Below are 23947 nucleotides of genomic sequence, written 5' to 3' on the forward strand. Positions count from 1 at the left end.
GTTTGGTCATTGATTTTAAAACCAAATCAGTTACACAGCAACTGTGAACTATCCTGGGCACAGCACCTACAGTATTATCATAGCAAGTGCACACATGACTAAGAAAAACTAGCTAAAAGCTTTACTGTATCAACACAACATGATATAGCAGGCACACAAAATGAGTTTGTGGTGTTGTTGTATTGGATTGCATTTTGTAGTATACTTTAACATTTTACATTAACAAGTTTTAATTTTTGAGGAACAAAAATTGTGGAGGTAAAGATATATCAAAGAATAAGCACCAAATCTGAAACCCATGTTTGGAAGGTCTGTAATTCATGTCACTTTGAAACAACTTTGTTGTCTTAGTGCTTACCAAGTGTTCCTTGGCACTAAGGTCAGTTGTCAGGGGACATAAAAAGAAAAAAAAGAAAAAGAAATGATTCACATTAACAGATGTTACCAATGTCTAAATGTGAAACCCGAATGGTGGACGGATGTCATGGAACAGGGGTAGAAATATTAAATTAAGGAGAGTCTGTTTAAAACAGGTAAAAACAGAAGTGAAAATAAGACAAAGGAGGAAAACATTAAGTCACAGAGAAAAACAAACCAGATTGGTGAAGGGACAGGTCAGGAGTTAGCCAGACTGTTGAAATGTAGCAATGTTCTTTTAACTAAAGATGCAGTGTGATTAGGTGATAGGCAGCTTCTCTCAGACTTCAGACTGAGGAGTACCAGTCATGGTAAACCAAACCAGACATCAAATTTCCTGAGCACGGAGTTGCCCTCATGAAAACGTGTGTGTGATTACTCAGTACAACAGAAAGCAATGGAAACTCATGAGAACTTATGGTGTTGTATAACCCAGAGCTAAAACGGTGACATAAAGAGGTTGAAAAAGAAAAGTGAATAAACAACAAATCCTTTTTGCTGCAGGGTATGTGGTGGTACAAGTTGTTAGCAATAATAACCCTTGCTGCATTGTGAAGTAGGTGAGGTCTTTCAAAAGGTGCAGCTTCTTCTTTCACTGTTAGATTGCTCATGGGTTTGGTAGCCAACGGTAAAACACTGTGAAATAACAAATCAGTCAAATGCGACTACTGAACAGACTCCTAACTTAAGCTAATGAGAATAAGTGAACCACCATGAGCAGGTTACCTTTCTAATAAATAAATAGTGAATGATATCAACAGAATTCCATATATAAACATATGTTTTTAGAGTGGATTTTTACAAAACAAAGTAATGCCAGTACTCCCCTCTAGCAGGTATATCCCAACAAATTTTGCATTTGTTGTTTTTCATGTGAATCCACCTGCACTGTCTGTACATTCCAAGGTCAGGGGAGAGAGGGGAGAGAAGGGAAAGACGGACGATTGCAGGAGAACAAAGCTGTTCATTTAGTGCACAACACATAAGTCAATATTCACTTGACATCCACATGTGCACACACCATGCCGTTTAAGGTGCTGAAGGCAAACATTCCTACTGTTTTTTTGTTGATGTTTGATACATATGCTATTTCCTCAATAAAAACAAGAATTCCCACTCATCTTTCAAGATCAATCACGCACACAAACACTCACAAGAGCCAACAGACAGAGAAACAACTGCATTCCAATATATAATCTCAGATTCAGAGAACACTGTCAGAACTTTTGTGTTGTTTGGTGTAAGCACTTCTTTCTTTTGCTCTCCCTCTCTCAATCCCTCCATAAAAATTAGGTGTAAAAGTTATATTGAGGCGTCATCGGTGTGGTGGTGGCACTTGCATATCAAGTGAATTGCCATCTCTCTGTCACACACCAATCTGCTCACCAGTCTTTGAGACTTCTTCCATCTTGTCTCACAGATACCTTTTAAAAACTTCAAACATCAACTGATGGATTTAATTAACTTCCAAGAAAGCTCTAAGCATGATATCAGTCCCTAGCTCATCATTGCAATCCAGAGTTGTTTTGTTTCAAAGACATTGCAACACCTAAAGATAGAGTACAGTGAAAGTGGATTAAGCACAGGTACGGATACAATGAGGACTCCGTCGCCTACCTGTATTAAATAATGTCACAACCAAATAGGCTGGAGCATGCAATAGTTACAGTAGTTATATATAAAAAAGCCACACAAACTATATGTCTTGTACATACAATGAAAACTCCTTTATAAAATTGGAGAAATGGACCAACCACTTTGGCTAGCATCATCTTAACCTGTGGAAATCGGTGGGAAAAATGTGACTGAATTCTAAGAATAAGAATACTGATGAAGCCACTTACAACAGTTCCTTAAGACCGTTCAGTTCAGGTCACAATCATGTCCACTCTAAAATCTGGATGAAACAGTGTGAGACACGCCCAAATAATAAGAAAAACTTGGACAAAGATAGCCAAAACAAGACATAATGAAACTTATGAAAAGGAAGGAACACAGTGATTGGAGAACAGCAAGTGAGATGACTGGATTGTTACTAAATTAAACAGCTGCTCAAAAACAGATTACAGATTACAAGAAAAAAGTAGTGAGTCCAAATGAGACATTTTGAAACTTTGAAAAGAGGAAGAAAGACACATTATTTTACAGAAAAATTGGTGCAGAGGGATGCAGGAGTTGTGGTAAACCTGTACTGCACAGTTCACTCTTGCATCCATTCACGCTCCAACAGCCATTCCAGACTATTAACTCTTGCGTCATTTCAGATGCTGCCACGCCCTCCTGCCCCGCAGCAACACCATCTTTGTCGCCTTCCAGCCACCTGACTCATCACTCACCCACCTATTCACCTGTTCCCACAGATTATTCAGCATGTAATATTTATACCAGCCCCTTCCAACTCCTTCCCTGCCTATGCTTTTCACACCATACCTTTCAAGCCTTTCTTGGCTGTCTTGCTTGTTTTTTGTTTTTGACAACCTACCTGTTTTTGGATACTGGATTTTGCCTTTTGCCTTGTTAATGTGCCTGCCTGTTACCGACCATTGCCAACTTAACTTGCCTACTGTTTTCCCTTGCAGCCTTAATAAAGAGGACCTGCTCTGAACTCTTACCAGCGTCTCTGAGTTGAGCTATCGAGTCTAAACCTGAGCTATGACAGTATTAGAGATCAGAGCTGAGTACAGACTGAGTGCAACAGGTGCATGCATAATAGTGTTGCACTATGATGATGATAACCATGATATTTTTAAAAAGAAATATATTTATAATTATATTATAATACAAATTTTATAATTAATTTGGTTGCCTTTGCATTATCCATTAAAAGTATTTGGTATTACCTTTGTACGTATGTTACAGACACTCGCTCTACCTCCCTATACTCATATTTTGAGTGTAATTCATTAGCCAAGAAAGAAGCAAAATGCACAATAAGTTAAACAATGAATTTGCCTGATAGCATTTTTTTAAATTCTAAAGATATTGTGATAATGTCATTACTGCTAATTATTTTGGCAATGATACTGTGTAGTAAAAAACTGACAGTGTCTCTATGTCAGCCCTATACAAACACTGAACCAAGAGTCAGTATTAGCACACCCAGGCACTTGACAGCATGGTCATATATAGGAGGAGTAATAGTTTGGAAGAATTGCATCATCATGACAGGACTGCAAAAATAAAATCAATGACCCAAGCAACAGCACCAGTAAAGAAAAACATTTACTTTGCTTGTTGACAAAGTCAGGATGTCAAATATATCATATACAATAGTTATTTGGTGTCACGCAGGGGAAAACTGTGTTTCCATTATGTGAGTACACATACTTTTCAAAAAAAAGGAGACAGTGTGTGTTTATATTCAATGCTGACCTCTGGTGGTTAAACATGACACTACAGGAAGAATTAGACTTAACTGCTATGAAGGAAATTAACCACAAGGTGGAGGGAGATGACAGCAAAAAAGAGATATTTACCATGGAGCTGTCTGAACTTCTTTTTGCACATGGACAAAAGTGAATCTAATAACAATCACTGTGTTGTGTTTTTCGTTGAGAAAAACACCCCTGTTTGTCAGATAAAAATCCTTTGACACATTAATGGAGGGGGTCACGTGAAGGCACTAAAGTAGCCTGGATTATTTTAAATACTCCAGCCAATACATTACAGGAAAGACACAAAGCTCTGCTTCAGCCTCTACAGCAAAGTTAAGAACAAAGGCTCTTCATCTTATATCCCCCTTGTTATGAGTAGAGAGTTTGAGTGACTAGCGGAACAAAAGGCAGACTTTAATCATACAGTAACCTCAGTGTTTATATGAAAAACAAAGCAGGAAAGGTGCTTATACTATAAGAGGTCAGTGGCATTTGGATGTCTCTCTGTTAATTCAGCACAAGTGTAAATAGTCTTGGTGTAAATTTTTATCTGGTATATTTTGATTACAAAGAAATAATAGATTCATTAAATATTATTTATTTTAGTTAGGTAACGTTTGGCTGTTTGTTTTTGCAACATGTATCATCTGAGAACCTTGCATAATCTTGCAGGTAGAGCTGTAACAATTAGTCATTTAATCGATCAGTCATTCAGCAAATTAAGTGTCTACTAGTTTGACAGTTGAATAATTATTTCAGAAAGAGATGCCAGAAATTTGCTGGCTCCAGATTCTCAGATATAAAGATTTAAAGCTTCTTTCTTTCTTTCCTTTGTTGTACAAGACAGTTACCTGAATACCTTTGAGTTTTGAAGTGAAAGTCCCACAAAACAAGACATAAAGACATCACCTTGGCCTGAGGGAAATTATAGCAGGCTTTTAAAAACATTATTTTCTGACATTTTATAGACAAAACAATCCATCAGTTAATTAAGGAAATAATCGGCAGATGAATTGACAGCAAAAACAATTGTTAGTTGCAGCCCTTCTCGCAGGTGACATCTGAATTCCCCACAGACTATGATAAAGTGTCTTGCATTATTCACGCTTCCGATCCGGCTCCAGGAGTGTGTGAAATAGAGGAAGAAGTTGGAGAAGTCACAAGGTGCATTGTTTTGGTGTATGTCTGTCTCACGCTGCTGTTTAAATTTACTTATTTGTTTCAGACAGCTAACTTGTTTTGCTTGTGAGTATGCATACATGAATGTGTTAAGGGAGACAGTGGGACTGTGCTGCTTGATGATGAGAGATTTTACTACATTGAGATAGTTGTTTTTGTGTGCAGCATGTGTGTAAATACACTAATGAACACCAGCTGTGTTTCTGTGCCAGTATCAGTGTGTTTTGAGGAGTCCATTTATATTGGCAGAGTCAGTATATGTTGTGATAATATCAGATGTTTCATTGTCATGAGGGTGATCAGGGTCAGGGTGACACGTTTTAATCTTTCCACTGTGTGTGTGTGTGTGTGTGTGTGTGTGTGTGACCTTATATCTGAGTGTTTCTGTTAAACAAAGTGTACTATCTTTGGTCTTACTATCTGTGGTCTCAGTCTCAAAGTCCTAAACACTGCAATTTGTTTTATATTAACATTAAACCATGTGACTATTGGTCAAAAAGTGAAACTGTGCCAAACAATTTCCTGTTTATTTTTTTTTTTTTTTTTTTTTTTTTTTTTGTTTATCTAAATATTTGTCCAAAAACCAAAGACATTGAATTTAAAATCATCTGAGACAGGGCAAGCAGCAAATCCTCATATGCTTGGTATTTTCGTTTGTTATGTGACCCACACAACTGATCAGTGATTAAAATTGTTTGTAATTGTCTCTTAACTGTTTGACCACTTCACTGACTGTTTCAGCAGCTGAAAGCAGCTCTGAGATTGTTAGCATCTTAGCTCATTGTTTTGGCTTTACGGGCCTGCACATCAACTATATAGTTTAGTCTGCGTCTCTCCTCAATCCTGTTTCCAGCAAACAAACTCTAAGATACATCCGATGCTAAATTACCTGGCCAGCACCAAACGGCTAACAAAACTTAATTAGCGACAACCTAAGTTAGCTAGTTGGTGAAGTCAGACATCGAGTTAGTGGCTTAAAACCCTCGATATTTTGTAGGTTGAAACCAAAACACCTATAAAAAACAGAGGGAATATTGGACTTACGTTCGTCAGGTTTCAGAAAAGACGACCTCAGTGGGATGATAGTTGCTCCGTGTCTGTGTAGTTATGTTGGGAAATATCAGCTAAAAGTGAGCCAAATGACGTCATAACAAGATGTCGGGGGTTGTAATGCTTTAAGTTTGGATGCCTCAAATCCTGCTGGTCTGCATCAATTTGGTCCTTTTTCTTTGATTTATCATTTGAGTCTGACCTCAGATCCAATCTTGTGGATTTGGAAAATGCTCTGCCACTTATTCCTCAGCAATTCCCCCCCAAGAACTATATGTACTGGCCCAAGTACTGGAACCTGTGGTTGGTCAAAACATTCCTGCACTTGAATGTCATTGTATCAATTTACCAGTGTGGAGGAATCACAAGTAAAGGAAGCAACAAATATATTCAGTGCTCACCAAAACAGTAGTGGAGGATAAGAGGGATTGTGTTCACAGTTCCCAAGTCTTCTGATACTGTGCGTCATATCATGCTGAAGCCAACACTGATTAATAGAAGACAAAACCACGGCAGCATGTGTTTTGTAAACTTTTACCCCTCTTGTGTCAGGCGTGCTCAGTTTGAAAGTTTGACTTTAATTATTTACTCAGCGATACAGAGCCTCTGTGCTCTGTTTTTGGCAAGCTGTTAGATACCGTTTACATTATGAGTCATCAGGTCAAATTAGACTTTATGTTTGTGCTGATACTGCAGTCTCATAGTGGCTGCTACCACTATAGCTGTTGAAACTCTCAAGAACACCCACACTTTTTTTAACTGAGCTTGCATCAGTGTGTTAAGATAATTCAGCCTCCCACTAAATGTTTGTAAAAGCTGTGCATAACCTTGAAAAAATAGGGTTCACATCTAAAATATCATAAGAATAGATTTAGGCATATTTGTTTATAAGGTATGCACAGAACACTCAAATATGCACTTTGTTTTTGTTCCTTGTCTCTCAAACTGGAATTTTATTACATCGCGCTTCGGTCTCCTTCACAGTTAGATGAGAGCATGTTTGAAACAGACATTGTTTAGGTGAGCTGATAACTGATCATGGCATATGGCTGTTTACCACATCTAAATAAACAGGCAGACTTTGTTTCCTCATATTCACAGTATGGTCTGGTTTACTGTATTCTGATCTCTTGTATGACTGAGATTCAGCTAAGATTTTTTTTTTCCAGTAAATCCATTACACTTTGCGTACAAAAACAGACAGGTTTTAATTAAATACTCCAAATTTAAAAAAAAGGCAAACAATTTCCATTTGTTCTCATTGTTTTAGTTTCTATTGCATTTGAAAGACCATATTATCCACAGCATAAAGGCATTAATCTACATTTTAGTTATATTTTTTTCTATCATTCACGCATGGCATTACAAACAATAAAGTGCTTTTTAAAATAACCTTCTCTTTAACCAATCCAACATACGCTGAGACAATACCTGCGACCCTCTTCAAGACAGTGGAATTTGTCACATACATATGCAAGTAGACATTTACACACAAATACTCAATCCCACACACGAGCACACAGTAGTTTTACCCCTGCAGTTCACATACAGTGTATGCTTAACTCTGTGCTTTACGCTGTAAATGGTCTTAAGTGTACAGGCTGATTGAGGTTATCATTCTGCAAAGTACTGCTTAGTATAACGTTGTCATTTCCATTCATTTCTTGAAATTATCTGTCGTTATCCACCCTTTCTGTCACGTGTGTCTTTCTGGGCAGGTTTACCACACCGGCGATACATACAGTTTCCATCGTGTTAAGAGCAGGTAAGAGTCAAGCTGAATCTGCATACATGAATATGAGCACACATACGCACACAAACACAAACACACAAACACACACAACACACACACACACACACACACACACACACACACACACACACACACACACACAGCAACACACAAAACACGCTCATCAAACCCTGTTTTCACCCCTGTCTCCTGGACAGCTCGCCTCTTGTCTCAAGTGTGAGTCGTGTGTTTCAGTCAAAGAGAAAGCGCTGCACATCAAGTATGTAGAGAAGCTCTGTGTACTCTAGGTTCAGTCTTGAAAATCTGTTACACACATTGAAATTACTATTGAAAAAAAGAAACACTTGTGCTGGATTCTCAGGGGGTTTTGTGGCACTAACATTTCAAGGCCGTTGCAAAAGATTTTCAGATTGACGGATGTTGTGGAATAATATCTGAACTATATTTAGCGTGCTATATGGAGTAAAACTACAGTGTAGAGTTGACCTTATGCACTGATGATAAATTGTGAGTACAACCTTGTAATGTTCAGGGTTAGTGCTTGAGCCAGGACTGACTGAACCAGCGCCACTGGGCAACTTTCCACTACATCATGGCTGAGAATCACTTGATGCCTTGCGAGCCTTCTCTTTTTTGTGTCTCTGTTTTCACACTGACCACACATACACACTCACCCACATCATGAGACAAGGGGACCACATCACAGTCAAGGGGAAAAGAAGGAATTTCAGAGACAACACCATTGATTTCTACTCCTCGCGCCCCCTTTTTCCCCATTGTCTGTCCACCGATTGATCATTTATGCTCCTTGTGTTTTGAATTTAAAATGACACCAGAGCAGAGTAAAACAATGATTTCTCAATACATCACAACATCACTGATAACTGAACAGGCAAAAATGCAACAAAATAAAAGGAGTCTGTTTTTTTTTTTTTTCTTTCAGTTAGTTATCTTCATAGATGATTCTGTGATACCGTTGAAGCTTTTCTTCTGTCGCCACAACTCATAATTCTGATCGCACCTTTGCCATAAAATCCAGTCTGTTGTGCTCTTTATCTGCCACATCTTTGATCAGCCGCCGCAGGTCACATGGCAGGAAAAACATTACATCACGGCCTGTGACGTGAATCTGACAGCTGACAATGTACGAGCCTCGTGGAGCTGCAGAGATGACTGACAGTTTAACAGTGTCTCCCTTTATGATCATGACGTCCATTAGCAGTTCAGGAAGGCACATTATATTTCAGAGTGCTCTCCAGTGATTAGATTAGATTTATGTCTTGCTGTTTTGAGTTACAGGCACTTGAACACCTTTCTGTCCTGTTGCTATGGACACAAGCAATAGAGAAAGAGCATGTTAGTCACACACAATATTAAGTTGTGCCAAGTGTAACCAGAGGTGATACAGTGCATAAAACCAGGAAAGAAAGGGAAACTAAGAGTGTAAAGAAGCTTACCCAGTCTGTATTTCTCTTTAGCCTCTGCTCTCTCTTTGGCATCAAAGTACCAGACTGTGATGGCATAGCTGTAAGACACAAGAGGGGGAGATTGAAATGAGACTAAAACAGAAGTTAACATCTTTTTTTGGATACGCAGTATAATTGGTTCTGGAATTAGATATTTTCAAACATCAGAAATTGATGATGGGTTTTAATTTGAGGTAAACATGCCCCTGAACGTCCCATCAACTGACTGTAATACAAAATACAAATATATTTTAAAAAACAGATAAGAAAAATACAGCGTTTTGCATTTAAATGTTTCTGTAAGGAAATGGTTCCGTTGTTTCTGACCAAGCAGCTCCTCTCTGTGTTATTCTGCTAAATGGATGCCTGAATGAAGAAATGTTTTACATGCCAAAATGCAGCTGTTGCACATTATAAATGGATAAAATGAAAAAATAAACTGAGACAATGGTCAACATGCCTCAAAATCTCAAAAAGAAGTGTTAAAAAAATGGAAAAAGTGTCATTTCTGACCAGGATGAAGACAACAGATTTCAAACAATGTCACATCACGCAGGCAGTAATAACTGTCCGGGGCAGCAGATGTCCCTGGGCAGCTGAGAGTTAATTTCTACGGTTTCTCGTCTCTCCTGTGGGGCTGTGTTGTTTATTCCTGTCTCTCATGTCTGTGCCTCACCAGCACGAGTCGTGCAATCGAACCTTCCTCCCCTCTCCCACCCACCGACCCCCTCAGGAAACACATACTTCCTGCCTCCGGCCCCACCTCGCCCCCCAGCAGTCAGATGGAGAGGAGAGGGAGGAGGAGAGGATAAGAAATTGCAGGAGTGAAAGGGCATGCCTTGTGTGTCCTCAGTGGACTATTTGGTGCTATCATGTAAGTAACAGAATGTGAGCAGGCACTCGTACCAGTCTGTTTATGTACAAAGCAGGTCTATCTCATATAAGCATCAAAGAAAATTAAACAGATAGGGATTCTGGCTTCTCTGTACAACTGTCTAGTCTATTTTAATCTGCTGCTGAATTTATAAGAATGCAAGCATCACTGACAAAGTTGTTGAGTTTGGTTGTTCAAAGTAGGGAAGGCAGGAAAGAGGAGAGAGGGAAGACAAGGGTCAGTACTGAAACACAAACAGATTCTTCTCTGTCTTCTTCCCTGTGTTTTATCTTTATTTACCCTCTGAGCTTGTTTATCAAATATTTATACTAAATCTACTTGTGTTTTGTGGGCAAACAGTGTTCAATTATTCAAAAACTCACTGAGAGTTTATAGTAAGTAAATGTAATCATAATAATGATCATTTTGCTGTTATGCATGTGCACATATTTACAGGCTGAAACATGCTACATTCAGAGTTTGCCCTGTCTGTTTCTGTATGGTATAAAATCAGTTCTGTGCATGAGTGCATGTTGTATAGACAGTGCAAGAGTTACTAACCGAGTGGCGTAGGCTGGCTTGACTTCATGTGGGTTCCTGCGGTCAGACCAGAAGATGAGCAGCCGGTCAAACAAAGGTTCGATGTTGGCTACCACATTTTTGCCTTCTGGGTAGATCTGCAGCAACCCTCCTTGTTTCTACAATGACATACACACAAAACACACAACTGAGTCTCTTACTTGCTGCATACATACTGTATATATTTGTAGAATTATGGGATTGTATTCCCTGAGGTTGAGAATGTGTAATTTTTCTTATTGCTGTGTCACTAAGCAGGTTAGGGTTTAATCAAATTACAGAAAAATTGCAGCTAACACTGAAACGTTATTACGTGTGATAACACCAGTCAGGAAGTGTGTTTTAAGAGCTGCAGTGGATACACAGTCTTTGTAATGACTCATATTTACATATCTAAATTAAACTGGTGGTGATGATAAATGTACCTTGACATCCCAGTTCTTGTTAAGATAGTAAATACATGTGATGCAGCGTCCATCCCCGTTAGGGTTGTCAACATGGCGCACATAACCTGCCCCGTTACCTGGGTAACAGGCAACCATGGCCTAAAAACAGAAGAAATTGGATCATTAATTGTGCACTTTCATACCATTAAAAACACTTTATGCAGGATCACAACAAAATAATGTAGTTTTGACAGTACATGCATTGATGACAGTTACTTATTCTCTTTCCCAGATAAACTGTGAATTGTGAACTGTGTCATGGATTATTTGACAAGCAGAGAAAGGCAAGTGTGAGCAATGTGTCCACACAGTTTGAGGAACTACAGGTGATGAATCAGTCATCAGTATAAGGTGCTACATCTCTTGATCTCTTGTCATCTGGCTCCACAGTAAACTTTTTTCCAGGTGGACTATTTGCGTATTACATAGTATGGTATTCCCTAGCGTAATGTGTGAAACACACACAGTCACGAGAGGGAGAGGCAGAGAAATGTGTCAGAGTTCAGCTGTTGTTCCCAGCTACGAAAACGATCTGCAGATAGAGTATCCACGCTCTAAACAATGGTCTCGCGCTGGTATTTCCCCTGCTTGACGTCCGTGCACTGGAGGCTGTGAGGCTGCGAGGCAGGAGAGCGCTGCCTTTCTCTGGAGAGTCCGAGGGAACCGAGACCTGCGTGAGAGCTCTTCAAACCAGCGCACATTCCAGACCGGGGCCACTATGAGGACCACGTGATTGTAAACGTACTGTAAGCTGAGAAACAAAACTACAACAGGGTAAAAATGAGCCGAGTACAAGGCTATGTCCATATGACATATCAGTCTGAGCCACGGGACACGCCATGATTCAGGCTGCACTTAACAGCTTCCAAGCTGTCTCCACTTTCAGTTTTTGTCTCTTCAGTAGAGCAAGAAAAGTCTACAGCTGATTTCACTGACTGACATCAGCCTGTTCTGGCAGAGAGAGATTCTAGGTGATGATAGTTGGCAGCGTGTAGAGCAATAACTTCTGTATTATGTCTCAAAGCTGACTACAAAGGATGATACTGTCACTGCCTTGACTTATATTGCTCTGCATGGGAAGCAAAAGTTACAATATCAGAGTGCATCACTTCGGCTCAGCTCTGGGACACTATCATTCATGACTAACAGGTTCTGCACAGCTGCAGTATTGATTTTATTCACCTGACACTATCATTTAAGCTGTAGTGCCACACTTTGAGAGTCTTAACCCTGAGTAAATCAAAGAGAACTCACACAGATTTCCAAGATCTAAGACAAACGCGCCTGTCCTTGTGTCGTTTTGTGAAAACTTGAATAAAAGCGACGGTACGAGGGCTGCAGTTAGAGAGCACATAGCCCTCCCTCCCCCCTCTTGTGGTGTTTCCCTCCTCATTCACAGCCAAGCGGAGTTTGGTTGTATTGTGTGTGACTCTGCGCAGCCGCCATTGTCAGCTCTCATTACTGGCCGACGCTCGCAGTCAGAGCTCATTAACCTTCGGACCTTTTGCTCCGGGCTCCAACAGACAATCAGACCCTGCTGCGTCACAATGACCATATCAAATGTACGCAAAGAACAAAGAAAAATACGTGTGTGCACATAACGATCATTAGAAACATTAATGTAATCCACATGTGATTTAGAGTAATTGGGACTTGTCACAGGGAATCAGCTGATCACAGTGTAAGCCAGCTGTCAGTGAGGGGGTTACATGTAGTTCTTCTAATGTTTGGATTTTTTTTTGTCATTTTTGTCTCATCATTTCTGTGTGACTTTTGTGCATGACTATAGATGTATTTCATATTATAGCAACAATTCAGTTAAAGCCACCCAGTGGAATTTATGACCATTAGTAGTGCTATGGAGCAGGGACACACATGCAACATGATAGTTTTTCCCGCTGACTGTGTCACATTATGCCACTGATTCAGAGCTGGCGGTAACCTGCCAGGGGATGCAGCAGTGCTCCAACAAAGGCAAAGAAGGAGACTGTCAGCAATTAAACATGGATGTTAGTGTAGGTTTCAGATTCTTCCAAAAATTGCTGTGAAGGACGTGAATGGATTCAACGCATTCATTAACCCTCAAAGACACGTAGAATGCATTCTGATGAGAAACAGTGATGTTTGTTTACATTCATCTGTTTTTGAACTGAGATGACAAAGAGCAAAAATGTAAAACATCTCTCTGTACATCGACTTGCTGACCTTGCAATATCATCACAAGTTCTGGCAGGAAAAAAGCAGTGCAGACAGAAATCTGCTTTTAGCGCACCGTTGTCACTGTCAAGTTCACATACGACCTGCTGTTGCTCATCCGGTACAAAACTGATAATAACCGATACTCTGTCTTGTATGGATTAGGCACCATTTTGTGCAGACAGGAACTGGTTTTGATAAGTTCTGTTTTATAAAAACGGATGTAGATGTTCATACTCAATAATTAACAATCATGGTAAAATGCTGTTTTCATATTTCTTTGCAATACACAAGAATATAATACAAATATCCTCTCTGTTATAATGATGTGAGATGATTTTAACTTTACCACATTACAAAATATCAGCACTTTATACTTTATTTTTATGCCAGCAATCATTGTATCAAAGTGAATACACTGGAGGATTGATTTTCTCTATACACAAGGATGAGAGTGATTATTTGGGTGTGCATGTATTCAAGGAAGTGTGTTTTCCCAGCATATAGCTGGTAACAGTCCTTAACAACTGCAATTAACCACAATTAACATGTACTATATCACACCAGACAGCTCAGCCCTAGCCTGCAGCATAAACACATCATACGCACAAACCCACATATACATAAACATACACAATGTACACACTGAAGCTTACACAAGACAGGCATACAATTTAAGACAAAGGCTATGACATTTATTCTATACTAGACATTAAAAAATAGATAGGAATTTATCAAGCGTCACTAGTACACAAACCAGTTTCATATATATCCACACTGTCTCCTACACACACACACACACACACACACACACACACACACACACACACACACAATATACTCAGGCACACTGCGTGACACAGCACGTCTCGATCATATCTGTCATTTCTGCCCTCCTCGCTCCTTCATCTCTGCTGAGATCTGTGCCCACAGTCAGTTACAGTCTAATTGGCATCAACCACCTGTCTGCCAGGCACCAGCATTAACGCCCTAATGGCAGCGCTGGGTAGATACCCGGGCTGTCAAGGTGATGGCTGCGCAGGCAGAACAATCTGTTCTGGACAAGAACAAAAATAAACTCCAATGCTGCACGCATATTCTGATAAGAGAAATGATGGCAGGGGAGGATGTGGGGGAGAGAGGGGCTAGATAAGGCTGAACAAATACAGGCATTAGAAGGAGTGAGGGGGAGAGAGCATATGTATGTGTGTGGGAAGGAGTAGGGGTTAAAACAGAGATGAGGATGTTGCTGCATGGATATGACATTATAAACAAGGGCAAAGCATTTATCAGAGTCCCCAAGCTCCTCTGAATTTCACAACGGGACAGCCCTGAGCCCTCATGGGTTATCGAAAATATGCATCAAGCTTCTATGAGTCCAAGATCATCCTCAGAGACACTTGAATGCAACAGATGTTTGCCATCTCCAGGCTGAAACCAGCTGAGTCACTAATTGTCAAGTAGCACTGCAATCTTAATTTCCACAGCTGATTACTCACAAGAAGCCTGGATGACACACGACGAGATATAAATCAGGACTGGTCATTATTAACAGTTTCCAACAGATTGAGTCAGGGTGAATTAAGATGAATTATGATTAACTGTTTTGTCAGTCCTAGCTTATACCTCGCCGCTGTCCCTCCTAGTTCATGTCATCGCCCATTATTGAGCTAGATTCTCCTCTAGGTTAATGCTTCTATGGACTGGTTAATGGTTTTCTGGGTGCAGGATATCAGTGGCCAGTTAAATAGACTGTGTATGCGTTTGTGTGTGTGTGTGTAAGACCTGGAGTGACTCTGGACTGGGTGAGGTCAGACTATGAATCTGTAATTGTTTCAGAGGATATAATAACCAGCCCTTTGATCCAAGTGACTTTCACAATTAACATCAACTAACATCTGTGCCCAGGCTCTGACTTTACTGCAACACAAACAACAACGTCGACCTGGTTTGAACTCACAGAGAAGAAGGAAGGCAGACATAGTAACAATGACAACAACACATGGAATGGCGAGCAAGTGCGGGTGTAGCTACGGCTCTGCCACGACTTGTGGAACAAAAACAAGCCAAGAGTCTTGGCGATTGAGGCAGATCATCAGGCACAAGTGATAGACGACCAAAAGCCAACCAGTCACAGAGCATATTCTGGTACTGTAACGTTGTTTGTACAGATATATGAGAAATAAAGAAAAAAAAAAAAGAAATACTTGCAAGTTACTGCTCTGTTTGCTGATTATGGCTGTCACCATATCTGGAGAAGGCACAGTTATCTGTACCTTTAATGTTGGATAAATAGCATCATGATCAAATATTAAACTGTCATCTTGTAGTTATATTACAGAAGTTATTTCTCATGAGAAATTTTTAAAAAATAGGAGAAGTGCGCAGCCCCTATGAGTCAATCCAGCTTTGGTACTCATTATGCATGAGTCACCGCTGAATGTTGGGATGAAGCAACGCAGTGTGTGTGCGTGTATTTTGGTGGGTGTGAGTGTATGTGTATATGAAATATACTTGTTTAGAATTAATAGAAAATGTGTCTAATTGTGTAATGGAAGCAAATATTAACCATTAATGATTATATGATGTCTTCGTTTCTAACAGTGGTTCTGTTTATCCTCTCAATTGTCTGAATGGAAGCTAAATTGATACCAAAATGGCAAATTTATCTGCCCACCTATGCATCCAAACAAGCCAGCAAGGATCTCTGATGCTGTCTTGTGTGTGTTAGTCTACGACTTCTGACTCCCGTCTGCACGGTGGCACTGCTGAGCTCTATAGGAGGGGCATCTGAGGACATGCTGCTGCAGCAGACGCTCTCATTATGCCGAGGCTCCTGCAGCATTGCCCCTTCTCACTCTTTCTCAACACCATCCTCCCACTCCTTGCTCCCTATCCCCTCCCCCTTCACGTATCTCATTCCCTACGCCGCGTTGTGTAGCTCAGACTTCCCCACCATCACCATCACCTTGTACAAAATTGAATCACTCCACCTTTTGTTAACACCATAATCCTTCCGACTGCATGTCAGGATAACAGGAGCCAGGGTGCTGCTGGTGAGGCATTATTTTGGGCATTGCCAGCCCCTCTCTTTCTCTCTCAATTTCTTTTATACACAATGCGCAGCTCTACTCTGTATGGGCCTGTTACCAAGGTAACGGCTGGGAAATATTTTGTCCAAGTAGCGAACAAGGGGGTTGATAAGACAAAGGAGAAAGGGAGTGAAGTAAAGGACAGGGGAAAGGCGAAAGGAGGTCAGAATAAAAGAGAAGAAGAAAAATGAAAAACAAACCAAAGGAATGGGTTGGAAAAAAGGTTCGTGGGGTAATTGTCGCTGGACGGAGAAAGAGAAGGACGGAAAACACGCAGTGAACCTTCTATCTAGCTGTGCTCCTCCTCTTTTCTTTTCCTATCACTTCCTCTCTCTCTCATGCCCTGCTCCATCACTGTATCTATCACTATGCTGTATCCTGCACTCCTCCACAGGAACGCCCAGCCAGAACATTTTGTACTGTGCAGCACTGAACTTTCTTTTTCTTTTTCTTTTTATGTACCAAGGGCAAATCAAGTGATCTAGCAAGGGAACAGTTGGCGTGTGGCAATCTATGATTTTTTACCTGGGAATCACTCAGCTATTCATCCCCATGCCAAACAAGAGAGACTGAATTACTTAATAGGCAATAGCTGAATTCTAAAACTCTGTTCTTTCCCAGGTAACTATTTCTACACACGTCTCTTGACAGTTTGACCTTTGATATGCACCATTCCAAGGGAAACAATAACAGAAACTTGCATAAACTCTCTTTATATTCACTTCATTACAGTCTGAACTAAAGAACAGCATAGCAGCGATCAAAGTTAGACTACTTAAGGTTTTCCTTTTCTACACAGCAGGCTGAGGAATCGAGGTGACAGCTTTGACGTGTTATTGATTTCACCAATTAAATCCACTTCACTCATGAAAAGAAGCTGCAGCTGAAAGTGTCAAGAGATAAAAAGATTTTCATATCTTTTCCTAAGTTTTTACATTTTCTTCTTTAGAGACACTTTGTGCACAGAAAAATTCAACTTGAGAGTAAGTAAACGTTCCTCTAAACAGCAGATTTGCAGAAGAATCCATTCCATAATAGTCGCTTAACTTCCCCCAGTTTGCCGCCATTTTGTTAGACCTCAGACTGGGCATGACTTTGACCAGAAAGCAGCACAGTCAGCGCATGTTCAAGAGAGTCAAGGTCTGCCGACCCAACTAGTTGCCACCCAAAGCTTATGTAAATTACTAGACACATAGAGAGGCCAAAGTGCTATGTGTAACATTACATAGATGGGGTGAACAAGGCTGTGGGGCCAGTAGATAAAGAGAGGGTGGGGATACTGTAGATGATTCAATCAAGAATGGAGCTGGGTAGAGAGAGGGAGACACAACCTGCACACGATGGAAAGTAGCTTTAGACAAATTCTGACAACTATGACAAAAAATGCTACACACAAATTTCCAAACATTCACTCAATAATCTCATTTATAGCTCTGTTGATTAAGCAAAGACTACAGAATTAAACCTGGGGTTGTCTGCTTGCAGGTAACAGCTTTCACCTAATTTCCCCATGGGGAGCAGTAATGTTGTGTCTACTTTTCAGATCAGATCACCAGACACGGCACTCATCAGGAGCCCTGCCTGGATTTGTTTTCCACATGGGACAAAACACCAGTTTGACAGAGTTTATCCTGTGTAAAACTGCCAAACTGCAGAAGTTATTTTAGTTTATCATTACTGTACAAATACTTCACTCGCACAATTTCACTGTCTACCACTTTTTGGAATTTCATTTTGGATATTTAAGGCTGGATGAATAAACAGTTATTTTACCCAAACCCAGTGCTGACAAATGTTTCAAACCACACCAATCTGCATTGTCTGGACCAGTCATGCTGTAAATCTTGACTGAGCAAGGGGTCTGCAGCAACACTGATAACATGTTGGGTAACAGTCTAGACCGGCATGTAATGGTTAACTCACAGCTGATAGGGAAACAGGCCATGACACTATGGTAGGTCATGAAAAACACAATTGTAGTTAAAGAATACAAAGCCAGTAACACAAAGAAAGAGAGAGCGAGAGAGAGAAAGTCAGACAGACAGGTAAGAGACTGACCAACAAGCTCTTGGAGTGTTTTCCACTCTATTGCTCTGTTTTTCCATGTTACAGGGGAAAACATTGGCAAAGAGAGAAGGGCGGTACCAAGAGACTTCAATCAGCATTGGTCACTAACATTACCTGGCTCTGATAAACCCAGGACTGCATCACTACAGGGAATTTTTTGGGAGGGGGGCGGATTCTCTGTCCAGGACACAATGTCCACAACTGTGTCCAGGACAGAGAAAACGCCTGGCTGCCAGGCCATCTGTGGGCTATGACGAAAAAGGATTAAAATAGTTAGTCCCTTTAGTGTTTGCCGCGCGATCTTCTGTGGTGTGCAGCAATAATTGGGCACGGCATTTGAAAAATATCAATGGCAAAAATAAACAGGGGCATGTAGTGCAGTCACGGTAAAATACAGAGAAAACATGCGTCTCATGTGGCATGAGAGGTGAGATAAAGGGAGCAAAGAAAAACACACTTTCCTACGTCAGTGCCATGATTGTATGGGTGACAGTAGTGATAGAAAAAGTCTTCAAAGGCAGAGTTGTAGTGATGGCAGAGGAGATACAGACCCAGAGTTGTTTTTCTTCTTCTCCTGGGTACAAGTGAGGTGAGGACAGAGGCAAACTCAGGCAGGCCCAAACCCAGACACAGGGGCCAGTTTAGGAGGGAAGCTCAGCCCAAAGCCAACCACCCCCGTCCCTCTTTATCAAGCTGAAATGTGCCAGATACACAGCAGGACTCATCCTGACATCCTACCTGACGCTCTGTTCGCTCTCCCACTGAGGTGTGAGTGTGTCTGTGTGTGTGTTTGCCTGTCTGCATGCCAGCGTCAGAGAAGCAAAGACAGAGCAGAAGCAGACGTGACACAATCAGCTACACGCTCAACATTTAATGATGTCGTCAGGATGATACTCCTACATCAAGCATCTGTTTTCTCTGGCACGTAGCTGTATGAAAACATACCCCCTGCCTCACCTCCTCTCACCTCGTGACCCCCACCTGTCCCCACCCTGCTTCCTCCTCTCACCTTAGTGCGTCCATTGATGACACAGTCCCCCAGCTGTCCATTGGCAGCGCTGTACATGACGGCCTCATCGATGTGAGCCATCAGCGCCCCGATGCTCCCACACCCGGGCTCACGTCCCTCCACCCAGGCGATCTGGTCGCCCCGGATGCTACGAGAGGGGATGCTCTTCTGGCTCACCAGCTGCCCGCCCCGAAACTTCCCACTGCGGTTTAGGACCTCCACTTCCTCCAGCACCCTGTCACCCAGCTGAGGGCCCAGGAAATTGTCCTTCACACAGATGCCGTAGTATTTCATGCAGGGGACAATGTACTGCTGGGCTATGCGCTCCGCCGACCAGCCAGCCCCTGCGGGAGGTGGTGGGGTCGGGATGGCATTAGCCTCCACGGGGGAGGTGGAGGTCTGGCTGGGTGCAGCTGGCGGGCCCGAGGAGGCCACCTTATGTCCGTTGTGCTGGTTCGTGTGAGGGGCAGGAGGGGTGAAGGGAGACTGGGGAGTAACACAGTGCACATTATTGACAGTCATTTGGTTGCTATGGGTATTGTTGCTGCAGTTGACAGTGACCGTGAGGGGGGCGACTGCCCGGGCCACTCTGGAGGCCTCTGGAGATTTGTGGGCGATGCTTCCCTCCGCCAACCTTCTCCGCTTTAAGTCTGAGTCTCCCGCAGCAAAAGCAGGATCCCCAGAAGCTCCTAACCCTGGTGACCCTACCACAAGACCATTAGGAGTTTCTGAGCCAGTGTCCCTGTTCTCCCCACCCCTCCGTTTCTGTGGTTGTACCTGCCTACCTTTCAGGTCACCATTGATCCTCCTCATGGCTAAAGGGCACTTCTCGTGGACTGTCCGGTCCCCGTTCTCTACCAGACAGGCTCTGCTGGTAAGGGGGTACATGGGGCCGCCTGTTACCCCCGCAACCCCCTTCATTTGCGCCGGGTACCCGTTCGGCGTTTGAGCCAAGACGCCTGCGTGGCTCCCCTCCACGGTGGCAGACGGAGACACTACCCCGCCGTTATAGAGCGGAACGCCGGTTTTGGACTGTTTCGTCGGGGTTGTGATTCCGGGGGAGTCGGTCTGAGAGGCCAGACCCGCGAGTAACTCCGCGGCCGTCGGACTCCCGACTGGCGCCGCGCAGAAACCGTTGAGCCCCATGTCCGCTCGGTACGTGTGGTGGTGAGTCTCTGCCGGTCCACAGGCGAGCTGCTGCTGCTGCTGCTGCTGCCCGCTCGTCCTTCCCTCCTGCGAAGCTGAAACAGCGACGGATTCGCGGGAAGAGCTTGGGTTTAAAAGGTCCGTGTGTCCCAAGCTCTCCATTTCATCTCGTCATCTGCTGGATGCGCACGTAGCTCACGTCCTCGCTTCATTTTCTAGCTCAGCCGCTCGCTTTCTCTGATGGAGAGGAGCTCTGCCACACAGAGAGAAGTTTCATGTCCAAGTCCTCTTCCAGTTGTTTTTATTTTACCCATTACTCTCATTTAACACTCAAGCTGTGTGTTGGTTTGTATCCGTCCTATAAACATTTTGAGGCTGTGTAGAAAATCTGTGAAGAGTAAAACGATACACTTTAGGCCTATTAATAGCACAACGCAGGCCACTTGTCACAGTGAGTTGAAGTAAATAAATCTACAGAATAGCAGTGTAACAAATGCCTAAACAGTGTGTGTATATATATGTACTGAAAACATATATGTAGGGCAAGTACAGTGCCATAACATGGCTGTAGCCTATATAATTATCATCATAATTAAAAGCCATTAAACTGTCATTTAACCAAAATTAAGTACATCTCTTCTTGAGGCCTCCATATTTATTTTAGCTCTACTGTTACGAGTTTTAATTCATTAAACAGAAGAGAAAATGCTAAGGAATCAAACAAAAACTCACTTTTACTGACAGTTATTTACACCGAACATTTCCACTTAAAATATCGTCTCATACAATTTGAATTAATATTAGACTGAGATGAAACAGCCATTAAAATACTTCTGTTTCGTCTTTGTCAGTTATTGATTGCCAACTTAGCAGCCTAATGCTTAGGTCCGTCCACATTCGTCAACGTTATTTTCCTATAACATGGAAATAAGAAAACCACAAATTTCTCAATTTAGTAGAAACACGCGTTTAAGGGCCTGAAACAGCTGAAATACGAGGCTAATAACGTTAAAAGAGCGAGTAAAATTTCCCTTCAACAGACCCAGTGCTTACCTACGGCAGCCTACAGCAATGCAAATCCTCAGCGAGCGTACGTGACAGGCTGAGAGTACGCATGCTATTTCCGGGATTGTCTTGCCCGTGTGTGCGTCCCATCCAATTTTCTTGTCGGTTATAAATAATATTGAGAAGAGGGGAGGGTGACGGCGAAACCAACGCCGGTCTGACACATTAAACCGACGGAGGGGAGATGCTCGGAGCCACACAAGGTCCCCTCAATCACCAAACAAAAAAAAAGTGCTCTCTGTTGTGTCGGCGAGAACCCCCAGTTTGTGTCTGTCTCTCGCTCGCTCTCGCCCCCCACCTCCTCCACCGCCCCTCCTCCTCCACCACCACCCGCTTTCTCTCTCTCTCTCCCTCTACTCCCTCCTGTCATTTACACGCACACAGGCCATGTGACCACTACTACGGTCGACCTGAAACTGCACTAACAGACACCGCCCATAACAGTTTGTATATGTTATATGGGGCAATTACTGACTGCAGTATATATGGATATTCTGCAGTCTAGCTACTATGATGTTCGTTTATGATTTCATGATTGCATTTTAATGAAGTATCCGTGTCACATGAGCCCTTCATGTTGCACTTAATACGCATATTTCTGCAAACTGACGCTAAATGGAATATATGGACCTACAACTGCAATCCAATATAATCCCCTTTTTGCAGTAGTGCAGGAAGTAGTCACATCCTGTACATTAGTAAAAGAAGCAGTTCTACACTGAAACTACACCGTTACAAGTAGAAGTTCTGCATTGAAAATAACACCCAAGTAAAAAGAATGCCCCTGTAGTTAGCTGAGTTCTTATAAACGTATCACATTTTGTGTGCAAAATCCTGTCAAATAAATGTAGAGTAAAAATGAAAATAATCATCTGAAATGTAGTTTAGTGGAAATATAAAGTTGCATAAAAGGGAAATACTTGTATATTTGTACTTAAGTACAAAACTTGAGTAACCCATTGCACTGAATGTGCATTTTAGACAATAAAATACCAATATATCATCTTCTTCTCTGCTAGCATTATGATTCATCTTTAAGAATCAAAGGTGTCAGTATGAAAGTATGGTGACAAATTAAAGGAAAAATCTGAAAAAAAAGTGGAGAAACACGAAGACAAGGCCTCCATCCATAGAGCGCAAGGGGGTCAATGAATGATTTGATAAGTATGGAAATGATGTGAATCATATGCTGTCGCCTTCACAATCACCAGACTTTAACCCAATTGGCCGATGTGTTAGACAGCACTTTCCACCATCATCAAAACGCCAGAGCTCCAGAGTCAATCCCAAGCCACAATGAAATAGTTATGGCGGCTCGAGGTGGTCCTACACCTGACTAAGACACATTATTGGTTTATTGGTTGCTTGGTATATTGGTTTTTCTTTTGTCACCTGTCTGTATGTAATATGGACAAAATTGTCTCTTGCAGAATTTACTGTTTTCAATCTACAATTGACAGTGCATACATTCACACTCACACCTTTATACTGTATGCCAGTGCAGACACAGTCATGTGCAATACATACAGTATATACACTTTTTATTTTATTGTATTTTTTACTGAATTTAAAAGTGAAATTTAATCTGTTGAGTTTGTATGTTCTGCCTCTGCTTGCATGGGTTCCTTCTGGGAACTCCGAGCTTCCTCCCACTGTACAGAAACATGCAGATAAGGTTAATTAGTGATGAACGTGAGAGTGAGGAGTTGTCAGCCTATCATTGGTGTACAATGTGTCTTGTCCAGTGTCAGGTGGAATAAATATCAGTATTGGGAGTGAGAACATTTTGATGTGTCAGTTGCTGAACCCATGATGTCAGACATACTCTGGCCTGGACACTAAATCCCAGGCTTACTTAACTTTACTTACATTTGACATGTTATTGTCCACCTATATGTTTGTGTAGCAGGAGGAAGTGAGGTAATGTGCTGTGTTAAAGCCAGGCCAGGGGTTAGGGTGCTGGATTAATGCCTCAACCTCAGGGATTAGGGACAGAGTGTATTGACACAACACTGGCACGCCACATCCATCCGCTGCTTCCACTGTGGCCATATCTCTACCTATAGATGGACCTGGAGAGCAGCCATGTGAAATGCCGGGGGCTCTGGCACATCAGCAGATATGCATGTAAATATGCTGTTTATGTGGATGCACATACAAACACATGCAATGGCATGTTAATAGAGCCTCACACTGAGAGGTCATCATCCATAGGCAGTCACCCACAATGAAGC

General features: G+C 41.8%; 1 protein-coding gene across 1 annotated transcript; it reads right to left on the bottom strand.

The window, feature by feature from the left end:
- Nucleotides 1–7209: 7209 nt before the first annotated feature.
- egln2 (egl-9 family hypoxia-inducible factor 2) lies at nt 7210–22012 on the bottom strand. The gene is made up of 6 exons (XM_018702064.2): nt 21702–22012; nt 19503–21036; nt 11118–11237; nt 10675–10811; nt 9231–9298; nt 7210–9099 (listed from the first exon to the last, which is right to left on the bottom strand). Exons 2-6 carry the CDS (start codon nt 20808–20810, stop codon nt 9047–9049), a joined length of 1686 nt encoding a protein of 561 aa, XP_018557580.1. The 5' UTR covers nt 20811–21036; nt 21702–22012; the 3' UTR covers nt 7210–9046.
- Nucleotides 22013–23947: the final 1935 nt, after the last annotated feature.

Source organism: Lates calcarifer, linkage group LG21 (genome assembly GCF_001640805.2).
Source record: "Lates calcarifer isolate ASB-BC8 linkage group LG21, TLL_Latcal_v3, whole genome shotgun sequence".
Taxonomy (NCBI): domain Eukaryota; kingdom Metazoa; phylum Chordata; class Actinopteri; family Centropomidae; genus Lates; species Lates calcarifer.

Excerpts from the sequence above, each read along its gene's own strand:
- egln2 (XM_018702064.2), bottom strand. The coding sequence starts at position 20,810 with ATGGAGAGCTTGGGACACACGGACCTTTTAAACCCAAGCTCTTCCCGC. Across the intron at positions 11,238-19,502 it reads TCATCAATGGACGCACTAAG|GCCATGGTTGCCTGTTACCC; the intron begins GTGAGAGGAGGA and ends TTCTGTTTTTAG. Across the intron at positions 9,299-10,674 it reads AAGCCAGCCTACGCCACTCG|CTATGCCATCACAGTCTGGT; the intron begins GTTAGTAACTCT and ends TGTGTCTTACAG.